Source organism: Entelurus aequoreus, linkage group LG12 (assembly GCF_033978785.1).
Source record: "Entelurus aequoreus isolate RoL-2023_Sb linkage group LG12, RoL_Eaeq_v1.1, whole genome shotgun sequence".
In the NCBI taxonomy this organism is placed as follows: Eukaryota; Metazoa; Chordata; class Actinopteri; order Syngnathiformes; family Syngnathidae; genus Entelurus; species Entelurus aequoreus.
The window spans coordinates 60,303,001-60,327,262 of NC_084742.1; the positions used below are offsets into that span (position 1 = coordinate 60,303,001).

General features: G+C 39.5%; 1 protein-coding gene across 3 annotated transcripts in view; it reads left to right on the forward strand.

Moving 5' to 3' along the window:
• The window catches only part of pik3cg (phosphatidylinositol-4,5-bisphosphate 3-kinase, catalytic subunit gamma), a 67,682-nt gene that overhangs the window by 16,549 nt on the left and 26,871 nt on the right, over positions 1 to 24,262 (forward strand). For 2 of the 3 annotated variants that reach the window (XM_062066330.1, XM_062066331.1), the window contains exons 7-15: positions 4,926 to 5,095; positions 5,156 to 5,343; positions 11,666 to 11,773; positions 11,866 to 11,950; positions 16,500 to 16,932; positions 16,999 to 17,097; positions 20,621 to 20,756; positions 23,588 to 23,653; positions 23,719 to 23,862. In XM_062066330.1, the coding sequence (XP_061922314.1) occupies positions 4,926 to 5,095; positions 5,156 to 5,343; positions 11,666 to 11,773; positions 11,866 to 11,950; positions 16,500 to 16,932; positions 16,999 to 17,097; positions 20,621 to 20,756; positions 23,588 to 23,653; positions 23,719 to 23,862 (1,429 nt within the window). The remainder of the gene's footprint in view (positions 1 to 4,925; positions 5,096 to 5,155; positions 5,344 to 11,665; positions 11,774 to 11,865; positions 11,951 to 16,499; positions 16,933 to 16,998; positions 17,098 to 20,620; positions 20,757 to 23,587; positions 23,654 to 23,718; positions 23,863 to 24,262) is intronic. The other variant, XM_062066333.1, reaches the window with a different exon arrangement.

The following is a 24,262-nucleotide window of genomic DNA, read 5'->3' on the forward strand; positions in this document are numbered from 1 at the left end:
AAATGTATAGTATATAATAAATAATAAGATGTACGTTTCTTAAATAAACTGTCAGCTTCACCACTTTAGTCATAATTTTTGCGCTTAGCAAGCTAATGGAGGGTAAAATGTATAATGTATAATAAATAATAAGATGTACGTTTCTTAAATAAACTGTCAGCTTCGCCACTTTAGTCATCATTTTTGCGCTTAGCAAACCAATGGAGGGTAAAATTGTGTGTATTACAAAAGCTTTTTTTACACTGAAATTTTCGAGTTTGAATTTTGCAACCTCAACTTGCGCTGACAATTTCATTGACTAAAAATCTGGGAGCAAAATTTGTGCGTTTTACAAATTCAGTTAGTTGAAATGCAGTGTTTTACATATCAGTGTGTAAAAATTCTGCGTATGAAAATAATATTATTTGTTGTTTTGAAACTCAAGACCCACTAAAATAATACATTTGAACAAATGTATAATAAATAACAAGTGCTAAAATAATACATTTTAACAAATGTATAATAAATAATAAGATGTACGTTTCTTAAATAAACTGTCAGCTTCACCACTTTAGTCATCATTTTTGCGCTCAGCAAACCAATGGAGGGTAAAATTGTGTGTATCACAAAAGCTTTTTTTACACTGAAATTTTCGAGTTTGAATTTTGCAACCTCAACTTGTGCTGACAATTTCATTGACTAAAAATCTGGGAGCAAAATTTGTGCGTTTTAAAAATTCAGTTAGTTGAAATGCAGTGTTTTACATTTCAGTGTGTAAAAATTCTGCGTATGAAAATAATATTATTTGTTGTTTCGAAACTCAAGACCCACGTGCGGTAAATTAAGTATGCAGTGCTAAAATAATACATTTGAAGAAATGTATAATAAATAATAAGATGTACGTTTCTTAAATAAACTGTCAGCTTCACCACTTTAGTCATAATTTTTGCGCTTAACAAACCGATGGAGGGTAAAATTGTGTGTATCACAAAAGCTTTTTTTACACTGAAATTTTTGAGTTTGAATTTCGCAACCTCAACTTGTGCTGACAATTTCATTGACTAAAAATCTGGGAGCAAAATTTATGATTTAAAACTTCAGTTAGTTGAAATGCAGTGTTTTACATTTCAGTGTGTAAAAGTTCTGCGTATGAAAATAATGTTATTTGTTGTTTTGAAACTCAAGACCCACTAAAATAATACATTTGAACAAATGTATAGTAAATAAGATGTACGTTTCTTAAAAAAACTGTCAGCTTCGCCACTTTGGTCATAATTTTTGCGCTTAGCAAGCTAATGGAGGGTATAATGTATAATAAATAATAAGATGTACTTTTCTTAAATAAACTGTCAGCTTCACCACTTTAGTCATAATTTTTGCGCTTAGCAAGCTAATGGAGGGTAAAATGTATAGTATATAATAAATAATAAGATGTACGTTTCTTAAATAAACTGTCAGCTTCACCACTTTAGTCATAATTTTTGCGCTTAGCAAGCTAAGGGAGGGTAAAATGTATAATGTATAATAAATAATAAGATGTACGTTTCTTAAATAAACTGTGAGCTTCACCACTTTAGTCATAATTTTTGCGCTTAGCAAACCAATGGAGGGTAAAATTGTGTGTATCACAAAAGCTTTTTTTACACTGAAATTTTCGAGTTTGAATTTTGCAACCTCAACTTGTGCTGACAATTTCATTGACTAAAAATCTGGGGGCAAAATTTGTGCGTTTTAAAAATTCAGTTAGTTGAAATGCAGTGTTTTACATTTCAGTGTGTAAAAGTTCTGCGTATGAAAATAATATTATTTGTTGTTTTGAAACTCAAGACCCACTAAAATAATACATTTGAACAAATGTATAATAAATAAGATGTACGTTTCTTAAAAAAACTGTCAGCTTCGCCACTTTGGTCATAATTTTTGCGCTTAGCAAGCTAATGGAGGGTATAATGTATAATAAATAATAAGATGTACGTTTCTTAAATAAACTGTCAGCTTCACCACTTTAGTCATAATTTTTGCGCTTAGCAAGCTAATGGAGGGTAAAATGTATAGTATATAATAAATAATAAGATGTACGTTTCTTAAATAAACTGTCAGCTTCACCACTTTAGTCATAATTTTTGCGCTTAGCAAGCTAAGGGAGGGTAAAATGTATAATGTATAATAAATAATAAGATGTACGTTTCTTAAATAAACTGTGAGCTTCACCACTTTAGTCATAATTTTTGCGCTTAGCAAACCAATGGAGGGTAAAATTGTGTGTATCACAAAAGCTTTTTTTACACTGAAATTTTCGAGTTTGAATTTTGCAACCTCAACTTGTGCTGACAATTTCATTGACTAAAAATCTGGGGGCAAAATTTGTGCGTTTTAAAAATTCAGTTAGTTGAAATGCAGTGTTTTACATTTCAGTGTGTAAAAGTTCTGCGTATGAAAATAATATTATTTGTTGTTTTGAAACTCAAGACCCACTAAAATAATACATTTGAACAAATGTATAATAAATAAGATGTACGTTTCTTAAAAAAACTGTCAGCTTTGCCACTTTGGTCATAATTTTTGCGCTTAGCAAGCTAATGGAGGGTATAATGTATAATAAATAATAAGATGTACGTTTCTTAAATAAACTGTCAGCTTCACCACTTTAGTCATAATTTTTGCGCTTAGCAAGCTAATGGAGGGTAAAATGTATAGTATATAATAAATAATAAGATGTACGTTTCTTAAATAAACTGTCAGCTTCACCACTTTAGTCATAATTTTTGCGCTTAGCAAGCTAAGGGAGGGTAAAATGTATAATGTATAATAAATAATAAGATGTACGTTTCTTAAATAAACTGTGAGCTTCACCACTTTAGTCATAATTTTTGCGCTTAGCAAACCAATGGAGGGTAAAATTGTGTGTATCACAAAAGCTTTTTTTACACTGAAATTTTTGAGTTTGAATTTTGCAACCTCAACTTGTGCTGACAATTTCATTGACTAAAAATCTGGGAGCAAAATTAGTGCGTTTTAAAAATTCAGTTAGTTGAAATGCAGTGTTTTACATTTCAGTGTGTAAAAATTCTGCGTATGAAAGTATTATTTGTTGTTTCGAAACTCAAGACCCACTAAAATAATACATTTGAACAAATGTATAATAAATAATAAGTGCTAAAATAATACATTTTAACAAATGTATAATAAATAATAAGATGTACGTTTCTTAAATAAACTGTCAGCTTCACCACTTTAGTCATCATTTTTGCGCTTAGCAAACTAATGGAGGGTAAAATTGTGTGTATTACAAAAGCTTCTTTTACACTGAATTTTTTTAGTTAGAATTTTGCAAATTCAACTTGTGCTGACAATTTTATTGACTAAAAATCTGGGAGCAAAATTAGTGCGTTTTAAAAATTCAGTTAGTTGAAATGCAGTGTTTTACATTTCAGTGTGTAAAAATTCTGCGTATGAAAGTATTATTTGTTGTTTCGAAACTCAAGACCCACGTGCGGTAAATTAAGACTGAAGCAACTGATCCTGTTTCCATTTTGATAGAGAATAATTTGTGTCTTTCCCACATGTCCCTAAAGGGATATCATTTAATAATAAAAATATAATTTATTATTTTAGACATGTATCTTGTGCGCACGAGAAACTTTATAAAGTTATAAAAAAAAAATATTTAAAAAAGTATAATTTTTTTTTTTTTATAACTTTATAAAAAATATATATATTTTTTTAGACATGTATCTCGTGCGCACGAGATACATGTCTAAAAAAAAATTATAACATTTTTTTTGTGTTTTTTTATAACTTTATAAAAAGTTTTTCGTGCGCATGAGAAAGTTTCTCGTGCGCACAAGATACATGTCTAAAAACAAAAACAAAAAACAAAATTATAAAATTGTTTTTTTATAACTTTATAAAAAGTTTCTCATGCGCACGAGATACATGTCTAAAAAAATATATATATATATTAAATATTTTTTTCCCCCATGTCTCTTTAGGGGCACCGTAGTGTCTTTATTACGAAAGCTTTTTTTATTTATTTTTTTACTGAATTTATGTAACTGAATTTTTCAACTTGTGCTGACAATTTCACTGAATAGAAATCTTCACAAAATGTGTGTGTTTGAAAATTCAGTTTGTTGAAATACAGTGTATATAAAAATTCAGTGTAGAGAAAAAGAAAAAATTCAGTGCAGAAATGAAGTGAAGTGAATTACATTTATATAGCGCTTTTTCTCAAGTGACTCAAAGCGCTTTACATAGTGAAACCCAATATCTAAGTTATATTTAAACCAGTGTGGGTGGCACTGGGAGCAGGTGGGTAAAGTGTCTTGCCCAAGGACACAACGGCAGTGACTAGGATGGCAGAAGCGGGGATCGAACCTGCAACCCTCAAGTTGCTGGCACGGCCACTCTACCAACCGAGCTATACCGCCCCTATATATATATTCGTTGCTTCAAATCTCAAGACTCATTTCTGGTCAATTAGGACTGAAGCAATGGAGAACAGCCAATAGAGTTTACTCTGAATGTTTTAATACTGAATTTTGATACTCTCTTTTATTACAATTAATTTTTACACACTGAATTTTTAAACACAAATTATGCTAAAGATTTTTTATTTAACGAAATTGTCAGCATAATTTTATGTAAAAATTCAAACGCAAACAATTCACTTACATAAATTCCGCTCCAAAAAAAGCTTTCGTAATAAAGACAAATGAAACTACATAGAAACGTCTCTATGACTTTAGCTCCAGACTTCTTCTGTTTGTATGATGTTGACATTACTGCCACAAGTGGTGGAAAACTGTATTACACCTGAGGACCGCCGCAGCTCATACGGACCACAGCTGAGAAACACGTCTTCTTCGGCGGCCCTCTAGGGGGCGCAACAATGGTTAAGAATCACTGAAGCCAGTGAGTGGTGACATTGATTGGATTTGAACCAGGGAGGAGTACCTGTATGGAGATAAACCACTGCAGAACTTCAACTGGATCCGTCAGCGTCTGAAAAAGGGCGACGAGATCCACTTGTCTCTGGAGAGGCCGCCCTGTCCGGAACTGGATCTAGTCCACGAGGAGGACTGGGCCCAAGTGGACGACTGCACGGGTGTTGCAGGTAAACGGCCAAACAATACAGCACTTTGTGTTTGTGTTTTTGACTCTGTGTTTCATTCAGGCACACATGAGCAGTTGACCATCGGCGAGAAGGACTACGAGCGAGTGTTCACCATCTCCATGTGGGACTGCAACAGGAAGTTCAGGGTGAAGGTGCTGGGGATCGATATACCCACACTGCCCAAAATTCCAGACTTTGTCGTGTTCATCGAGGCCAGCATCTTCCACAGTCAACAGCTTCTCGCCCAGGTAACAAAATGGACCTTTGGATGACTTATTTATATTACTCCACTGCAAAAAGTCAGTGTTCAAAAACAAGAAAAAAAAATACAAAAATGAGGGGTATTTTACTTGAACTAAGCAAAATGATCTGCCAATAGAACAAGAAAATTTGGCTTGCCAAGACTTTCCAAAACAAGTCAAATTAGCTAACCTCAATGAACCCAAAAATACCTTCAAATAAGTATATTCTCACTAATAACAAGTGTACTACTATATGAGTATGTGTTTTCTATTGTTTCATTGAAAATAAAACAGCAAAGTCCATTTGGCTGTCATCTGTTTTAATTATGAGACACAATTGTGTCAAAGTCATGATTTTTTTTGTACATGCTTGAAATAAGTAATGATTACTTTAAAAAAGTAGTTTTATACTTGTGAGTGTTGATGACACAGCTTTGCAACAGTTGATATTCTAGTTTCAAGCATGTTTTACTCAATATAGGTCATCAAATCTCAGCAACAAGCTGTAATATCTTACTGACATCATTTAGGACCAAAACACTTAAAACAAGTAAAACACTCAAACATAAAATCTTATGTATGGCCGCGAAAGTCCCGGGATGCCCAAAACGTCCATAACACACCCAGCCGAGTCCCACGGAGAGGGGGGATAAAAGTTGGAAAAGTCGGCAAAAGACCCAAAAATGTTAAAAATACCTACCCAGGTTCGAGTCCCACAAGTCCTGCCGCCGGCCGGGATGCCCAAAATGTCCAAAACGCGCCCAGCAAAGTCCCACAGGAAGGCGGGGAGAAAAGTGAGAAAAGTCGGTAAAATGTTCAAAAATCACACCCGGGTTCGAGTGCCACAAGTCTTAAGACTCCATGTGGGACTCCAACCTGGGTAGGTATTTTTAACATTTTTGGGACTTTTGCCGACTTTTCCAACTTTTATCCTCCCTCACCGTGGGACTCGGCTGGGTGTGTTATGGACATTTTGGCCATCCCGGGACTTGCGCGGCCGGCGGCGGGACTTGTGGGACTGGAACCTGGGTATGTATTTTGAACATTTTTGGGGACTTTTGCAGACTTTTCTCACTTTTCTCCCCCACTTCCCGTGGGACTTTGCTGGGTGCGTTTTGGACATTTTTTGCATCCTGGGACTTGCGCGGCCGGCGGCGGGACTCGTGGGACTGGAACCCGGGGAGGTATTTTGGACACAATTGGGACTTTAGACCATTTTGGCCGCCTTTTCCCCTCTTCTTCCCCGCCTTCCTGTGCACCATTGCTGGGTGTGTTTTGGACATTTGGACAAAAATAGTTTCAAGCATGTTTTACTCAATATAGGTCATCAAATCTCAGCAACAAGCTGTAATATCTTACTGACATCATTTAGGACCAAAACACTTAAAACAAGTAAAACACTCTAACATAAAATCTTATGTATGGCCGCGAAAGTCCCGGGATGCCCAAAACGTCCATAACACACCCAGCCGAGTCCCACGGAGAGGGGGGATAAAAGTTGGAAAAGTCGGCAAAAGTCCCGAAAATGTTAAAAATACCTACCCAGGTTCGAGTCCCACAAGTCCTGCCGCCGGCCGGGATGCCCAAAATGTCCAAAACGCGCCCAGCAAAGTCCCACAGGAAGGCGGGGAGAAAAGTGAGAAAAGTCGGTAAAATGTTCAAAAATCACACCCGGGTTCGAGTGCCACAAGTCTTAAGACTCCATGTGGGACTCCAACCTGGGTAGGTATTTTTAACATTTTTGGGACTTTTGCCGACTTTTCCAACTTTTCTCCCCCCTCCCCGTGGGACTCGGCTGGGTGTGTTATGGACATTTTGGCCATCCCGGGACTTGTGGAACTGGAACCTGGGTAGGTATTTTGAACATTTTTGGGGACTTTTGCCGACTTTTCTCACTTTTCTCCCCCACTTCCCGTGGGACTTTGCTGGGTGCGTTGTGGACATTTTTTACATCCCGGGACTTGTGCGGCCGGCGGCGGGACTCGTGGGACTGGAACCCGGGGAGGTATTTTGGACACAATTGGGACTTTTGACCATTTTGGCCGCCTTTTCCCCTCTTCTTCCCCACCTTCCTGTGCACCATTGCTGGGTGTGTTTTGGACATTTGGACAAAAATAGTTTCAAGCATGTTTTACTCAATATAGGTCATCAAATCTCAGCAACAAGCTGTAATATCTTACTGACATAATTTAGGACCAAAACACTTAAAACAAGTAAAACACTCAAACATAAAATCTTATGTATGGCCGCGAAAGTCCCGGGATGCCCAAAACGTCCATAACACACCCAGCCGAGTCCCACGGGGAGGGGGGATAAAAGTTGGAAAAGTTGGCAAAAGTCCCAAAACTGTTAAAAATACCTACCCAGGTTCGAGTCCCACAAGTCCTGCCACCGGCCGGGATGCCCAAAATGTCCAAAACGCGCCCAGCAAAGTCCCACAGGAAGGCGGGGAAAAAAGTCAGAAAAGTCGGTAAAATATTCAAAAATCACACCCGGGTTCGAGTGCCACAAGTCTTAAGACTCCATGTGAGACTCCAACCTGGGTAGATATTTTTAACATTTTTGGGACTTTTGCCGACTTTTCCAACTTTTATCCTCCCTCCCCGTGGGACTCGGCTTGGTGTGTTATGGACATTTTGGCCATCCTGGGACTTGCGCGGCCGGCGGCGGGACTTGTGGGACTGGAACCTGGGTAGGTATTTTGAACATTTTTGGGGACTTTTGCCGACTTTTCTCACTTTTCTCCCCCACTTCCCGTGGGACTTTGCTGGGTGCGTTTTGGACATTTTTTGCATCCCGGGACTTGTGCGGCCGGCGGCGGGACTCGTGGGACTGGAACCCGGGGAGGTATTTTGGACACAATTGGGACTTTTGACCATTTTGGCCGCCTTTTCCCCTCTTCTTCCCCGCCTTCCTGTGCACCATTGCTGGGTGTGTTTTGGACATTTGGACAAAAATAGTTTCAAGCATGTTTTACTCAATATAGGTCATCAAATCTCAGCAACAAGCTGTAATATCTTACTGAGATCATTTAGGACCAAAACACTTAAAACAAGTAAAACACTCAAACATAAAATCTTATGTATGGCCGCGAAAGTCCCGGGATGCCCAAAACGTCCATAACACACCCAGCCGAGTCCCACGGAGAGGGGGGATAAAAGTTGGAAAAGTCGGCAAAAGTCCCAAAAATGTTAAAAATACCTACCCAGGTTCGAGTCCCACAAGTCCTGCCGCCGGCTGGGATGCCCAAAATGTCCAAAACGCGCCCAGCAAAGTCCCACAGGAAGGCGGGGAGAAAAGTGAGAAAAGTCGGTAAAATGTTCAAAAATCACACCCGGGTTCGAGTGCCACAAGTCTTAAGACTCCATGTGGGACTCCAACCTGGGTAGATATTTTTAACATTTTTGGGACTTTTGCCGACTTTTCCAACTTTTATCCTCCCTCCCCGTGGGACTCGGCTGGGTGTGTTATGGACATTTTGGCCATCCCGGGACTTGCGCGGCCGGCGGCGGGACTTGTGGGACTGGAACCTGGGTAGGTATTTTGAACATTTTTGGGGACTTTTGCCGACTTTTCTCACTTTTCTCCCCCACTTACCGTGGGACTTTGCTGGGTGCGTTTTGGACATTTTTTGCATCCCGGGACTTGCGCGGCCGGCGGCGGGACTCGTGGGACTGGAACCTGGGGAGGTATTTTGGACACAATTGGGACTTTTGACCATTTTGGCCGCCTTTTCCCCTCTTCTTCCCCGCCTTCCTGTGCACCATTGCTGGGTGTGTTTTGGACATTTGGACAAGAATAGTTTCAAGCATGTTTTACTCAATATAGGTCATCAAATCTCAGCAACAAGCTGTAATATCTTACTGAGATCATTTAGGACCAAAACACTTAAAACAAGTAAAACACTCTAACATAAAATCTGCTTAGTGAGAAGAATGATCTTATCAGACAGAAAATAAGCAAATATCATCCTTATTTGAGATATTTCATCATAGATTTCACTTTTTGCAGTGTGTACTGTATATTTTCTCTCAGGCCCATAGTACTTGAAATAAAAGTATTTTAGAGTAGTCCGTGTACAGTTAGTATAGCAGTACAGGTTTACCGTATTTAGTATATAAGCCGCATCCACAGAATTTTAGGGGTAAATTTTTTTTCTCCATATATTAGCCGCAGATATATACGTTGTGAAATGAGTTATTTACACAGAAATATTCTGTAAATGTTTATTTACATACCATTACCTCCCTGCTTGGCACTCTGCATCAAGGGTTGGAATTGGGGGTTGAATCACCAAAAATGATTCCCGGGCACGGCCATCGCTGCTGCTCACTGCTCCCCTCACATCCCAAGGGGTGATCAAGGGTGATGGGTCAAATGCAGGGAATAATTTCGCCACACCTAGTGTGTGTGTGACAATCATTGCTACTTTAACTTTAACTTAATTGTTTCCAAACGGTGTCTGTAACAGGGCAGTAAAACGGCTGCTCAAACAAAACAGAAGTCATGGTCATGGACCCACTAGCTGCGCAAACTAGCTCTCCAATCAGCTAAATGTTTTGGTGAATATAACTAAAAAAGCGTGTCATTTTAAGTTAATAATACTAACACAGACACTAATGCTAATGCTAACGACGCTAGCTTGATTACATTACGATAGCACGTACAAATATACATGAAAACACTTCACACATGGGAAGGTTTAGTAAGTAAGAATTGTTTTAGTTATATTGTACAACTTACAAACGTTGGAGTGATGACTGAATAATCCATTGTTTGGGTTATGGTTTGAGTTTATTTGGAACGTCACAATTTCCAGTGTCTCTATTCAACATGTTCAGAAAGGAGTCGGAAGAAGCAGAGCTTATTTAATCCTACCCCTTTTCCATTTCATAGTAATTGCTAACACTTTTTTTCACTTCCTGCTCTCCCTTTGTTCACAGTATACTCCATGAATATTACAATTCCAAAACTAGATAATTGGGGAAGTTGTATTTCATATAATGAGATGATTAAGATTATTAATAAACTCTAAATGTTTATCTTGGTTCTTCTTCCTTATACTTTGTAAACACTTTAAGTTTGAACAGTTTCTTAAATTGGATCATATTAGTACATTGTTTGACAGCTTTGCTTAATCAATTCTATCATTTAATTCCACATACTGATATACTGAAGGTCTTAAGTGTTGTACGTGCGTACAAATGTTTTAAATTACATTTCCTCTAAGGTTATATTTCTCTTCTTTTGTTGAGAAGAATTGTTGTATATTCTTGACTAGCAGGTTATAGTTTAATTTGTTTATAATTTTAGCTGTTTGCACATGCACTATGTCCTGGAATCTCAATATTTTGGGTTCAACAAATCAAGTGTTTGTATGTTCTCTATATCCTACATAATGTAATATTCTAACTGATCTTTTTTGTAACACAGTTAGTGACCGAAGCGTTCTTTTGTAATTATTGCCCATATTTCCCATATGGTAACACTAGCGAACAGTACAGAATATGAAGTGATCTTTTTGTCCAATAAATATTTTGTTTATTTATTATTGATGTATTTCCTGCCACATTATGTTGTATATTTTTATACAAGATTTCCAGTTCATTTTATCACCTATTATTACACACAGAAATTTGATTAGAATTTTGGTTGTGAAAGCCAAACTTGTCTATATCTCATCAACAAAGTCAGTTTTTTTTACCGTTGAAAATGTTCAAAATTCAAAGTGTGTTAGGGCTAATTGTTGTCCATACAAACAGGTTTTCTTTAAAAAACAAACAGGCCCGTTATTACTTTCTGATACTTTGATCACTGCGCTAGTTTTCCAAAAATAATACTCAATCATTTTTGTGCTTACCCATGACTAAAAGTAAACCGACAACATGCCTTTTTCCAAAATACTGTACGTTGTTTGTAGCCCGCAGTTAGCTCGGCTAACACTAGCAGCCTACTAAATACTCCGTGTGGAACAGCTTTGATGCAAACGCACCAGTGTGAAAATGCAGTGAACACACCAACATGTACCAGGTGATGGTGTTAAAAGTCATGTTTGATGGTCTCACGGCTGCGACCCACTGTCTCTTTGTTAGCTCACTAACCCCACTTCCTTGGCTCTGCTTTCACGCTAAAAATTAAAATATATCCCACCAAATCACTTGATTGTGGCAGTTAATGATGCCGCACATTTGGCCATGTTTTAAACTTGTTAAAGATATGTACAAAACTTTAAGATGTAGTCTTTCATTCAGTCGAGTAAATACGCTATTCAGAGGGCCGCAAAACCCACAATGCATTGTTCCACTTTCAAAATGGTCTCCTCTTGCAGGAGAGGACGAGCCCCAAAGCCTTCAATGAAGAAGTGCTGTGGAACAGTTGGTTGGAGTTTAACATTAAAATCAAAGACCTGCCCAAAGGTTCCAGGCTCAACCTCCAGGTAAACTTGGCCATTGTTTTACACTCCTGGCCTTTTTCTAATAATAATCACTGAGCGGTGGGTCAAGTCTTTCTTTCCCGTTTCCTGCTCAGGTGGTCTGCAGGAAGCAGCCGCAGACTCCCAACTCAAAAGGATGTTCCCAGCAGGATAACACAGCAGGAAGTGGAAACCATGACGGTAATGTGGCTCATCATTTGTCAACCTAAGCGGGGTGTCTCTTTTTATTGAGGGCCGCTTGTAACAATAAACATCACATGAATGTGCATATTATTTGATTATTGCAGTAGTTCTCAAACCTTTTTCATCACCTCAGGAAAAACTTTGGCTCTCCAAGTACCCAATTTGTCTTGAAAATCAACTTTTACCTTGAAAATCAACTTTTACCTTGAAAATGATTTTTTGTCTTGAAAATCAACTTTTACCTTGAAAATAATTTTTTGTCTTGAAAATCAACTTTTACCTTGAAAATCATTTTTTGTCTTGAAAATCAACTTTTACCTTGAAAATCATTTTTTGTCATGAAAATCAACTTTTACCTTGAAAATCCTTTTTTGTCATGAAAATCAACTTTTACATTGAAAATCAACTTTTACCTTGAAAATCATTTTTTGTCTTGAAAATCAACTTTTACCTTGAAAATCATTTTTTGTCTTGAAAATCAACTTTTACCTTGAAAATCATTTTTTGTCTTGAAAATCAACTTTTACCTTGAAAATCATTTTTTGTCTTGAAAATCAACTTTTACCTTAAAAATTATTTTTTGTCTTGAAAATCAACTTTTACCTTGAAAATCATTTTTTGTCTTGAAAATCAACTTTTACCTTGAAAATCATTTTTTGTCTTGAAAATCAACTTTTACCTTGAAAATCATTTTTTGTCTTGAAAATCAACTTTTACCTTAAAAATTATTTTTTGTCTTGAAAATCAACTTTTACCTTGAAAATAATTTTTTGTCTTGAAAATCAACTTTTACCTTAAAAATCATTTTTTGTCTTGAAAATCAACTTTCCATCCATCCATCTTCTTCCGCTTATCCGAGGTCGGGTCGCGGGGGCAGCAGCTTAAGCAGGGAAGCCCAGACTTCCCTCTCCCCAGCCACTTCGTCCAGCTCCTCCCGGGGGATCCCGAGGCGTTCCCAGGCCAGCCGGGAGACATAGTCTTCCCAACGTGTCCTGGGTCTTCCCCGTGGCCTCCTACCGGTCGGACGTGCCCTAAACACCTCCCTAGGGAGGCGTTCGGGTGGCATCCTGACCAGATGCCCGAACCACCTCATCTGGCTCCTCTCGATGTGGAGGAGCAGCGGCTTTACTTTGAGCTCCCAACTTTTACCTTGAAAATAATTTTTTGTCTTGAAAATCAACTTTTACCTTGAAAATAATTTTTTGTCTTGAAAATCAACTTTTACCTTGAAAATAATTTTTTGTCTTGAAAATCAACTTTTACCTTGAAAATCATTTTTTGTCTTGAAAATCAACTTTTACCTTGAAAATCATTTTTTGTCTTGAAAATCAACTTTTACCTTGAAAATCATTTTTTGTCTTGAAAATCAACTTTTACCTTAAATCATTTTTTGTCTTGAAAATCAACTTTTACCTTAAAAATTATTTTTTGTCTTGAAAATCAACTTTTACCTTGAAAATCATTTTTTGTCTTGAAAATCAACTTTTACCTTGAAAATCATTTTTTGTCTTGAAAATCGACTTTTACCTTAAAAATAATTTTTTGTCTTGAAAATCAACTTTTACCTTGAAAATCATTTTTTGTCTTGAAAATCAACTTTTACCTTGAAAATCATTTTTTGTCTTGAAAATCAACTTTTACCTTGAAAATCATTTTTTGTCTTGAAATTCAACTTTTACTTTGAAAATCATTTTTTGTCTTGAAAATCAACTTTTACCTTGAAAATCATGAAAAATGACCACATTAAAATACAGTAGTGTAGTAGACCTAAGTATTCATCAAGTACCACCTTAATGACCACATTGGAGCATAGTAGCGTAGCAGGTCTAAGTATTCATTAACAACCAGGCAGATGTTTTATTTTAACAAGTGTATTTAATATTACACACAGTTTGAACAGTTACACCCAATGTTCCCTCTAATTGTTCATGTGTGTGAGCAAAGGCCAAAACTCCCTGAGCGTTGAGTGGAGGCCATGTGAGCAACATCAGACGTGCACACTGTGGCTACACCAGCAGCACACCTGTCCCAAACCTGACTAAATAACAAGTTACATCTCCATCCATCCATCCATTTTCTACCGCTTGTCCCTTTCTGGGTCGCTGGAGCCTATCTCAGCTGCATTCGGGCGGAAGACGGGGTACACCCTGGACAAGTCCCCACCTCATCGCAGGGCCAACACAGATAGACAGACAACATTCTCTTATTATTAGAATCAAATGACAGCAGTCATTTCCATTTCTAATATAAGTGTTTAGGCCCACTTACAATGACAATAACAACAAATATTGTTTTTCATGAACTGTGTACTTGTATTGTTTGTCTGGGTGGAGGTCCTGCTTTGGAAATAATTTGTACCCCTTTCAAACATTGCATTTAGTTCCCATTAAAACATCCACATGTTGCACAATGAGATGTAAGCAGAGGATCATGTGTACATTCCTGCAACTTCCTGTATTTGTATTAGTATTTATTTAATATACTAACAGCATTTCATGATTAATATTTATAAATGAAGATTCCTAATAAATGACACTAGAATAAGCACACATAAATCATAGTGTAACGACCTGGAATGACACTTTATGTGTGGTGTTGGAGTTGTCCGACTTTTTGTGTGTCTGTAAAGGCATCACTGGCTAAGTGCCATATGTGCATGTGTTGGCGCAAGTGAGAAAGAGCGAGCGGCTGCTGTTGATATAACAAAGTTGCTTTTGTGTCTGGTTTGTACTGCAGAAAATGACCACTTTTGCTATCATTTTTTTTACTAATGTTTTGGTGATGTGTTTATGGCCGACAATAAAGAGTTTTGCTCAGTAAAGTGATGGATGGAATTCATGTCCTCAAAGCGTCTCGACAGGCATTACAATATTTGAACAATGATGACGAAAACTGTTTTCTCTGTCGTGTCCGTGTGTCGAAAATTGTTATGCGCTTATTTTTTTATTTGATTTTGTGCGTGGCATAAATTTGCCGTGCGCAGAGGACGCTCGAGCAGTGCGCAATTGCACAGGCGCGCACCTTAGAGGGAACGTTGGTTACACTGTGTTTGAAAATAGGAAAATAAAACACTGCACTTTAATTAAGTGGATTTTTTGGCGTACCGCTCAATGGAGCGCATGTATGAGAATCACAATTACTTTTTACACCAAAATGCGTCCATTGTCCCTTTTCTGTCTACACACTGTGTCTGCTTGTAAGTACTCTGTGTGTGTGCGCTGCCCAACATGCTCCTCTGCTAGTAAAACCAGCAATATCACCATGTCACGACGACAGGGGGCGGTAGGTGGGGGGCCGTTACTTTTTAGAGGCGGTATAGTACTAAATAGGATTCATTAGTATCGCGGTACTATACTAGTACCGGTATACCGTACAACACTAGTGTGGAATTTACAGTATTTAGTTTTATTTGAACAAAAAATATATTTTGGAAAGTATGATAATATAATAATGGATGCTATTTCATGCAGTACATATATTTGTTCTGTTAAAATGGAAAAGACAGATATATTTAATAAAAATAAAGTACCTTAATATTATTTCAAGGCCTTCGCTAGACACATTTTGAGTTCGACACTTGTGTCACACCTCACCTTCAATCAATCAATCAATCAATCAATCAATGTTTATTTATATAGCTCTAAATCACAAGTGTCTCAAAGGGCTGCACAAGCCACAACGACATCCTCGGTACAGAGCCCACATAAGGGCAAGGAAAAACTCACAACCCCAATGGGACGTCAATGTGAATGACTATGAGAAACCTTGGAGAGGACCACATATGTGGATCTAACATAATAGTGTGAGAGTTCAGTCCATAGTGGATCTAACATAATAGTGAGAGTCCAGTCCATAGTGGATCTAACATAATAGTGAGAGTCCAGTCCATAGTGGATCTAACATAATAGTGAAAGTCCAGTACATAGTGGATGTAACATAATAGTGTGAGAGTCCAGTCCATAGTGGATCTAACATAATAGTGAAAGTCCAGTCCATAGTGGATCTAACATAATAGTGAGAGTCCAGTCCATAGTGGATCTAACATAATAGTGAGAGTCCAGTCCATAGTGGATCTAACATAGTAGTGAGAGTCCAGTCCATAGTGGGGCCAGCAGGAGACCATCCCAAGCGGAGACGGGTCAGCAGCACAGAGATGTCCCCAACCGATGCACAGGCTAGCGGTCCACCCCGGGTCCCGACTCTGGACAGCCAGCACTTCATCCATGGCCACCGGACCTGTGCAACTCCCCCTCCACAAGGGAGAGGGGGGCAGAGGAGAAAAGAAAAGAAACGGCAGATCAACTGGTCTAAAAAGGGGGGTCTATTTAAAGGCTAGAGTATACAAATGAGTTTTAAGATGGGACTTAAATGCTTCTACTGAGGTAGAATCTCTAACTGTTACCGGTAGAACATTCCAGAGTACTGGAGCCCCAATAGAAAACGCTCTATAGCCCGCAGACTTTTTTTTGGCTCTGGGAACCACTAATAAGCCGGAGTTCTTAGAACGCAGATTTCTTACCTTGTCTTCTCCCTGCTGGTGTTTCAGGAAAGACCAAGAGCCGGCTCTTGTACTACGTCAACCTGCTGCTGATCGACCACCGCTCGCTGCTGCGTCAGGGCGAGTTTGTGCTCCACATGTGGAAAATGCCGGAGAAGAGCGAGGAGAGCAGCAGCAGCAGCATCAACGCCGACAAACTCACGTCCGCCACCAACCCGGACAAGGCCTCGTCCATGGCCATGGCCATTTTACTGGACAAGTACTGCTACCCCGTGGTGCTTCCCAAGAGCCGCGACCTGGGCCGGGATGGCGGCGCCGCGCCCGAAGAAAGCGAAGCCGGGGAGCGAGGCCAACGTGAGATGCCCAACCATCTGAAGAAGCAGTTTGCAGCCATCGTGGCCACCGACCCTCTGCACCCGCTCAGTCCGGAGGACAAGGAGCTGCTCTGGCACTTCCGCCATGGGTGCATGCGGGATCCCAGGTGCTTCTTTCTCCTCCTCCACGTAAGGAAGTGGATGTTTGAGAGCTCACCATGTCTTCCTGCCAGGGCCTACCCCAAGCTGCTGTCCTCAGTCAGGTGGGGCAAACAGGAAGACGTGCTGGCCACCCACCGGCTGTTGGAGCGCTGCACCGCCTGGGACAGCAGGTATGTTGAGGTGCATGTCCTCGGCCATTTGTCCATTTATTGGAAATCTGAGAACACTGGAATGTTCCTCAAAGCTTTGAGGCGCTCGCGGTTTTTACGGAAAGTCGATATCTCGAAGCGTTTGCCCACAATCTGACAAGTTTTTCAACAAATCCTACATAAACTGCTGCCATTGTGTAATAGTGGCAGCTTCATCTAATTGAAGTGAATTATATTTATATAGCGCTTTTCTCTAGTGACTCAAAGCGCTTTTACTTAGTGAAAGCCAATATCTAAGTTCCATTTAAAGCAGTGTGGGTGGCACTGGGAGCAAAGTGTCTTGCCCAAGGACACAACGGCAGTGACTAGGATGGCGGAAGCGGGGATCGAACCTGGAACCCTCAAGTTGCCGACACGGCCACGCTACCATCCGAGCCCCGGTATATCTCATATGTATGATGGTTCCTTGTTTTCTACGTGCTAAGTTGCATGTAGAAGGTTCCTTGCTGTTCACTGTGCTATGCATGAAGGTGCCTTGCTGTGCTAAGTTGTATGTAGAAGGAAAGGATTCCTTGCTGTTCACTGTTCTATACATGGTTCCTTGCTGTTCTATGTAAAAGGTTCCTTGCTGTTCACTGTGCCATGCATGAAGGTGCCTTGTTTTCTACGTGCTAAGTTGCATGTAGAAGGTTCCTTGCTGTTCACTGTGCTATGCATGAAGGTGCCTTGCTGTTCTATATGCTAAGTTGTATGTAGAAGGATTCCTTGCTGTTCACTGTCCTATGTATGATGGTTCCTTGTTTTCTACGTGCTAAGTTGCATGTAGAAGGTTCCTTGCTGTTCACTGTTCTATGTATGATGGTTCCTTGTTTTCTACGTGCTAAGTTGCATGTAGAAGGTTCCTTGCTGTTCAATGTTCTATTCATGAAGGTTCCTTGCTGGTCTATGTGCTAAGTTGTATGTAGAAGGATTCCTTGCTGTTCACTGTTCTATACATGAAGGTTCCTTGCTGTTCTATGTAGAAGGTTCCTTGCTGTTCACTGTTCTATGTATGATGGTTCCTTGTTTTCTATGTGCTGAGTTGCATGTAGAAGGTTCCTTGCTGTTCACTGTGCTATGCATGAAGGTGCCTTGCTGTGCTAAGTTGTATGTAGAAGGATTCCTTGCTGTTCACTGTTCTATACATGAAGGTTCCTTGCTGTTGTATGTAGAAGGTTCCTTGCTGTTCACTGTTCTATGTATGATGGTTCCTTGTTTTCTACGTGCTAAGTTGCATGTAGAAGGTTCCTTGCTGTTCACTGTGCTATGCATGAAGGTGCCTTGCTGGTCTATGTGCTAAGTTGTATGTAGAAGGATTCCTTGCTGTTCACTGTTCTATACATGAAGGTTCCTTGCTTTTCTATGTAGAAGGTTCCTTGTTGTTCACTGTTCTATGCATGAAGGTTCCTTGCTGTTGTATGTGCTAAGTTGCATGTGGAGGTTCCTTGCTGTTCAATGTACTATGTATGATGATTCCTTGTTTTCTACGTGCTAAGTTGTATGTAAAAGGTTCCTTGCTGTTCAATGTTCTATACATGAAGGTTCCTTGCTGTTGTATGTGCTAAGTTGCATGTAGAGGTTCCTTGTTGTTCACTGTTCTATGTATGATGATTCCTTGTTTTCTACGTTTGTATGTCTACACCAACAAATACTGCATTTTGGTATTTCTTCTTACCCAGTCATCTGCTAGCTTCTTAACGTTAGCATGCTGGTGTGCTATCATTAGCATGGCAAACTTTTCCAGCTAATATTACACCTTTGTCTCTAATTCCGCAGCCATTCACCTTAGAGTCAATTAGAAAGAGTATCCATTGGTCTTGTGTCACCAGGAGGCATGGAAGTACACAACTGAGTGTGGTCTGCATCGCTATGGAGATGTATTCCATGGCCCCTGATGACACTGCCAAGTGGAATCATGTCAATATTGAAAAGAATAGGACCTACAATTGATCCTTGAGGCACACCACATGAGGAGCATACTATACCAATCATTTTCTGTCTGGGAGATAAGAACATTTGTGAACAGTAGCAGGTCTTTAGTTTGATCTACTGTATGAAAGGCAGCAGCACTAAGATCCAGTCAAGTCAAAGTGATGCAGCACTAAGATCCAGTCAAGTCAAAGTGATGCAGCACTAAGATCCAGTCAAGTCAAAGTGATGCAGCACTAAGATCCAGTCAAGTCAAAGTGATGCAGAACTAAGATCCAGTCAAGTCAAAGTGATGCAGCACTAAGATCCAGTCAAGTCAAAGTGATGCAGCACTAAGATCCAGTCAAGTCAAAGTGATGCAGCACTAAGATCCAGTCAAGTCAAAGTGATGCAGAACTAAGATCCAGTCAAGTCAAAGTGATGCAGAACTAAGATCCAGTCAAGTCAAAGTGATGCAGCACTAAGATCCAGTCAAGTCAAAGTGATGCAGAACTAAGATCCAGTCAAGTCAAAGTGATGCAGCACTAAGATCCAGTCAAGTCAAAGTGATGCAGCACTAAGATCCAGTCAAGTCAAAGTGATGCAGCACTAAGATCCAGTCAAGTCAAAGTGATGCAGCACTAAGATCCAGTCAAGTCAAAGTGATGCAGAACTAAGATCCAGTCAAGTCAAAGTGATGCAGAACTAAGATCCAGTCAAGTCAAAGTGATGCAGAACTAAGATCTAGTCAAGTCAAAGTGATGCAGAACTAAGATCCAGTCAAGTCAAAGTGATGCAGAACTAAGATCCAGTCAAGTCAAAGTGATGCAGCACTAAGATCCAGTCAAGTCAAAGTGATGCAACACTAAGATCCAGTCAAGTCAAAGTGATGCAGCGCTAAGATCCAGTCAAGTCAAAGTGATGCAGAACTAAGATCCAGTCAAGTCAAAGTGATGCAGCACTAAGATCTAGTCAAGTCAAAGTGATGCAGAACTAAGATCCAGTCAAGTCAAAGTGATGCAGAACTAAGATCCAGTCAAGTCAAAGTGATGCAGCACTAAGATCTAGTCAAGTCAAAGTGATGCAGAACTAAGATCCAGTCAAGTCAAAGTGATGCAGAACTAAGATCCAGTCAAGTCAAAGTGATGCAGCACTAAGATCCAGTCAAGTCAAAGTGATGCAGAACTAAGATCCAGTCAAGTCAAAGTGATGCAGAACTAAGATCCAGTCAAGTCAAAGTGATGCAGCACTAAGATCTAGTCAAGTCAAAGTGATGCACCACTAAGATCCAGTCAAGTCAAAGTGATGCAGCACTAAGATCCAGTCAAGTCAAAGTGATGCAGAACTAAGATCCAGTCAAGTCAAAGTGATGCAGAACTAAGATCCAGTCAAGTCAAAGTGATGCAAACAATCAGCAGCTTCAGATAAGCATAGTGTAAATAATCATATTCAGAGTTGAAATGGTCTTATTTAGGACAACTTTAGGAAGAGCATCATGAATGTATTATATTGGCCTATAATAAAGCAGACCTTGACTGTACTATGTCCTCAATGTCATTCCTTTGCTGCATTGGTAATACGTGTTTCCTTCGCTCAGCGTTTTGGACGTTGGCTTGGCCATGCAGTTGCTGGACTGCCACTACTCGGACGCTCAGGTTCGCTCTATGGCGGTGAGGAAGTTGGAGACGCTGGAGGACGACGACGTGCTCAGATACCTCCTGCAGCTTGTCCAGGTGCTCCTTCTTCACTCCATTCAGAGATCATGTCCACTCAGCTGAGTTAAGAACTGCACTGCCATAATCCTCTGACTTTGGCAAATGTCATGTGACTTTTCTGTCTGTAAACAAGAGGAGCCCGCATGAGAACTGACTACAAACATGAGAACGGACTACAAACAAGCTTTTCTTCTTTCAAGTCATCAGACTGAGGGCATGACTGACCACCATGGCTCTAACTTCATGACTTGGGGGGCCGCATCAGGCTAAAAACATTTAATATATATACATACAGTACATACATACATACATACACTACCGTTCAAAAGTTTGGGGTCACCCAAAGAATTTTGTGGAATAGCCTTCATTTCTAAGAACAAGAATAGACTGTCGAGTTTCAGATGAAAGTTCTCTTTTTCTGGCCATTTTGAGCATTTAATGGACCCCACAAATGTGATGCTCCAGAAACTTAATCTGCTCAAAGGAAGGTCAGTTTTATAGCTTCTGTAACGAGCTAAACTGTTTTCAGATGTGTGAACATGATTGCACAAGGGTTTTCTAATCATCAATTAGCCTTCTGAGCCAATGAGCAAACACATTGTACCATTAGAACACTGGAGTGATAGTTGCTGGAAATGGGCCTCTATACACCTATGTAGATATTGCACCAAAAACCAGACATTTGCAGCTAGAATAGTCATTTACCACATTAGCAATGTATAGAGTGTATTTCTTTAAAGTTAAGACTAGTTTAAAGTTATCTTCATTGAAAAATAAGGACATTTTAATGTGACCCCAAACTTTTGAACGGTAGTGTACATACATACATACACATATATATATACAAACCCCGTTTCCATATGAGTTGGGAAATTGTGTTAGATGTAAATATAAACGGAATACAATGATTTGCAAATCATTTTCAACCCATATTCAGTTGAATATGCTACAAAGACAACATATTTGATGTTCAATCTCATAAACATTTTTTTTTTGCAAATAATCATTAACTTTAGAATTTGATGCCAGCAACACGTGACAAAGAAGTTGGGAAAAGTGGTTGGGTATAAAAACAGCTTCCCAAAAAGTGCTCAGTCTTTCACAAGAAAGGATGGGGCGAGGGTCACCACTTTGTCCACAACTGCGTGAGCAAATTGTCAAACAGTTTAAGAACAACGTCCTGTTTTTTGCAAGAAATTTAGGGATTTCAACATCTACGCTCCATAATATCATCAAAGGGTTCAGAGAATCTGGAGAAATCACTCCACGTAAGCGGCATGGCCGGAAACCAACATTGAATGACCGTGACCTTCCATCCTTTAGACGGCACTGTATCAAAAACCGACATCAATCTCTAAAGGATATCACCACATGGGCTCCGGAACACTTCAGAAAACCACTGTCACTAAATACAGTTGGTCGCTACATCTTTAAGTGCAAGTTAAAGCTCTACTTCGCAAAGCGAAAGCCATTTATCAACAACACCCAGAAACGCAGTCGGCTTCTCTGGGCCCGAGATCATCTAAGATGGACTCATGCAAAGTGGAAAAGTGTTCTGTGGTCTGACGAGTCCACATTTCAAATTGTTTTTGGAAATATTCGACATCGTGTCATCCGGACCAAAGGGGAAGCGAACCATCCAGACTGTTATCGACGATCGACGCAAAGTGTAAAAGCCAGCATGTGTGATGGTATGGGGGTGCATTAGTGCCCAAGACATGGGTAACTTACACATCTGTGAAGGCACCATTAATGCTGAAAGGTACATACAGGTTTTGGAGCAACATATACTGCCATCTAAGTGCCGTCTTTTTCATGGACGCCCCTGCTTATTTCAGCAAGACAATGCCAAGCCACATTCAGCACGTGTTACAACAGCGTGGCTTCGTAAAAAAAGAGTGCGGGTACTTTCCTGGCCCGTCTGCAGTCCAGACCTGTCTCCCATCGAAAATGTGTGGCGCATTATGAAGCGTAAAATACGACAGCGGAGACCCCGGACTGTTGAACGACTGAAGCTGTACATCAAGCAAGAATGGGAAATAATTCCACTTTCAAAGCTTCAACAATTAGTTTCCTCAGTTTCCAAACGTTTACTGAGTGTTGTTAAAAGGAAAGGCCATGTAACACAGTGGTGAACATGCCCTTTCCCAACTACTTTGGCACGTGTTGCAGCCATGAAATTCTAAGTTAATTATTATTTGCAAAAATAAAATAAAGTTTGAGTTTGAACATCAAATATGTTGTCTTTGTAGTGCATTCAATTGAATATGGGTTGAAAAGGATTTGCAAATCATTGTATTCCGTTTATATTTACATCTAACACAATTTCCCAACTCATATGGAAACGGGGTTTGTATATATATATATATATATATATATATATATATATATATATATATATATATATATATATATATATATATATATATATATATATATATATATAAAGGTTGTTGTGTTATGTGTGACCATGTGTGTTGACTTTTTGTTGTGTTATGTGTGACGTGTGTTGACTTGTTGTGTTGTGTTGACTTTTTGTGTTGTGTGACGTGTGTGTTGACTTTTTGTGTTGTGTTATGTGTGACCATGTGTTTTGACTTGTTGTGTTGTGTTATGTGTGTTGACTTTTTGTGTTGGTTTATTTGCGCCATGAGTGGGAAAAGTTGTTTGGATTGGGTCGTATATAAAATGATGTGCTGTTTACACTTCAAAGTGTAATTCATGGTCATTAACCCAAAGTACTCACTTGGTGGCCACAGGCAGTAGTTTGGACACCCTTGAGTTTGACAATCATCTAACATTATTTCTCTAAATGTACTTCTTATAAAAACCATGGGGTTTGTTGGCAGGCAGTCAAGTTTGAGCCATACCATGATAGTGCCCTGGTCAGGTTCCTGCTCAAGAGAGCTCTCAGGGTGAGTTGACTTCATCCCAGATATTTCAATCCATCTTACATTGTCTCTATGTCTCGTTGTGGCAGAGTAAGCGTATCGGCCATTTCCTCTTCTGGTTCCTGCGCAGTGAGATCGCCCAGTCCATGCATTACCAGCAGAGGTATGCGGTCCTGCTGGAGGCCTACCTGCGAGGGTGCGGCGAGTCCATGTTGCAGGATTTTGGTAAACAGGTGAGCAGACCTCACTACGGCATTGATGATTGGAGAAAACTATTTTGTGTGTGTAAGCTCTTTACAAAGCAACTTTCATTGGATTTGTTCTTTATGGATTTTTTCAAATCAAAAATAAATACAACTTAATAATAAACAACGATGATGTATACAAGGGACCCGGGGTGGACCGCTCGCCTGTGCATTGCGAGGGGACATCTCTGCGCTGCTGACCCGTCTGGTCTCCTGCTGGCCCCACTATGGACTGGACTCTCACTATTATGTTAGATCCACTATGGACTGGACTCTCACACTATTATGTTAGATCCACTATGGACTGGACTCTCACTATTATGTTAGATCCACTATGGACTGGACTCTCACACTATTATGTTAGATCCACTATGGACTGGACTCTCCC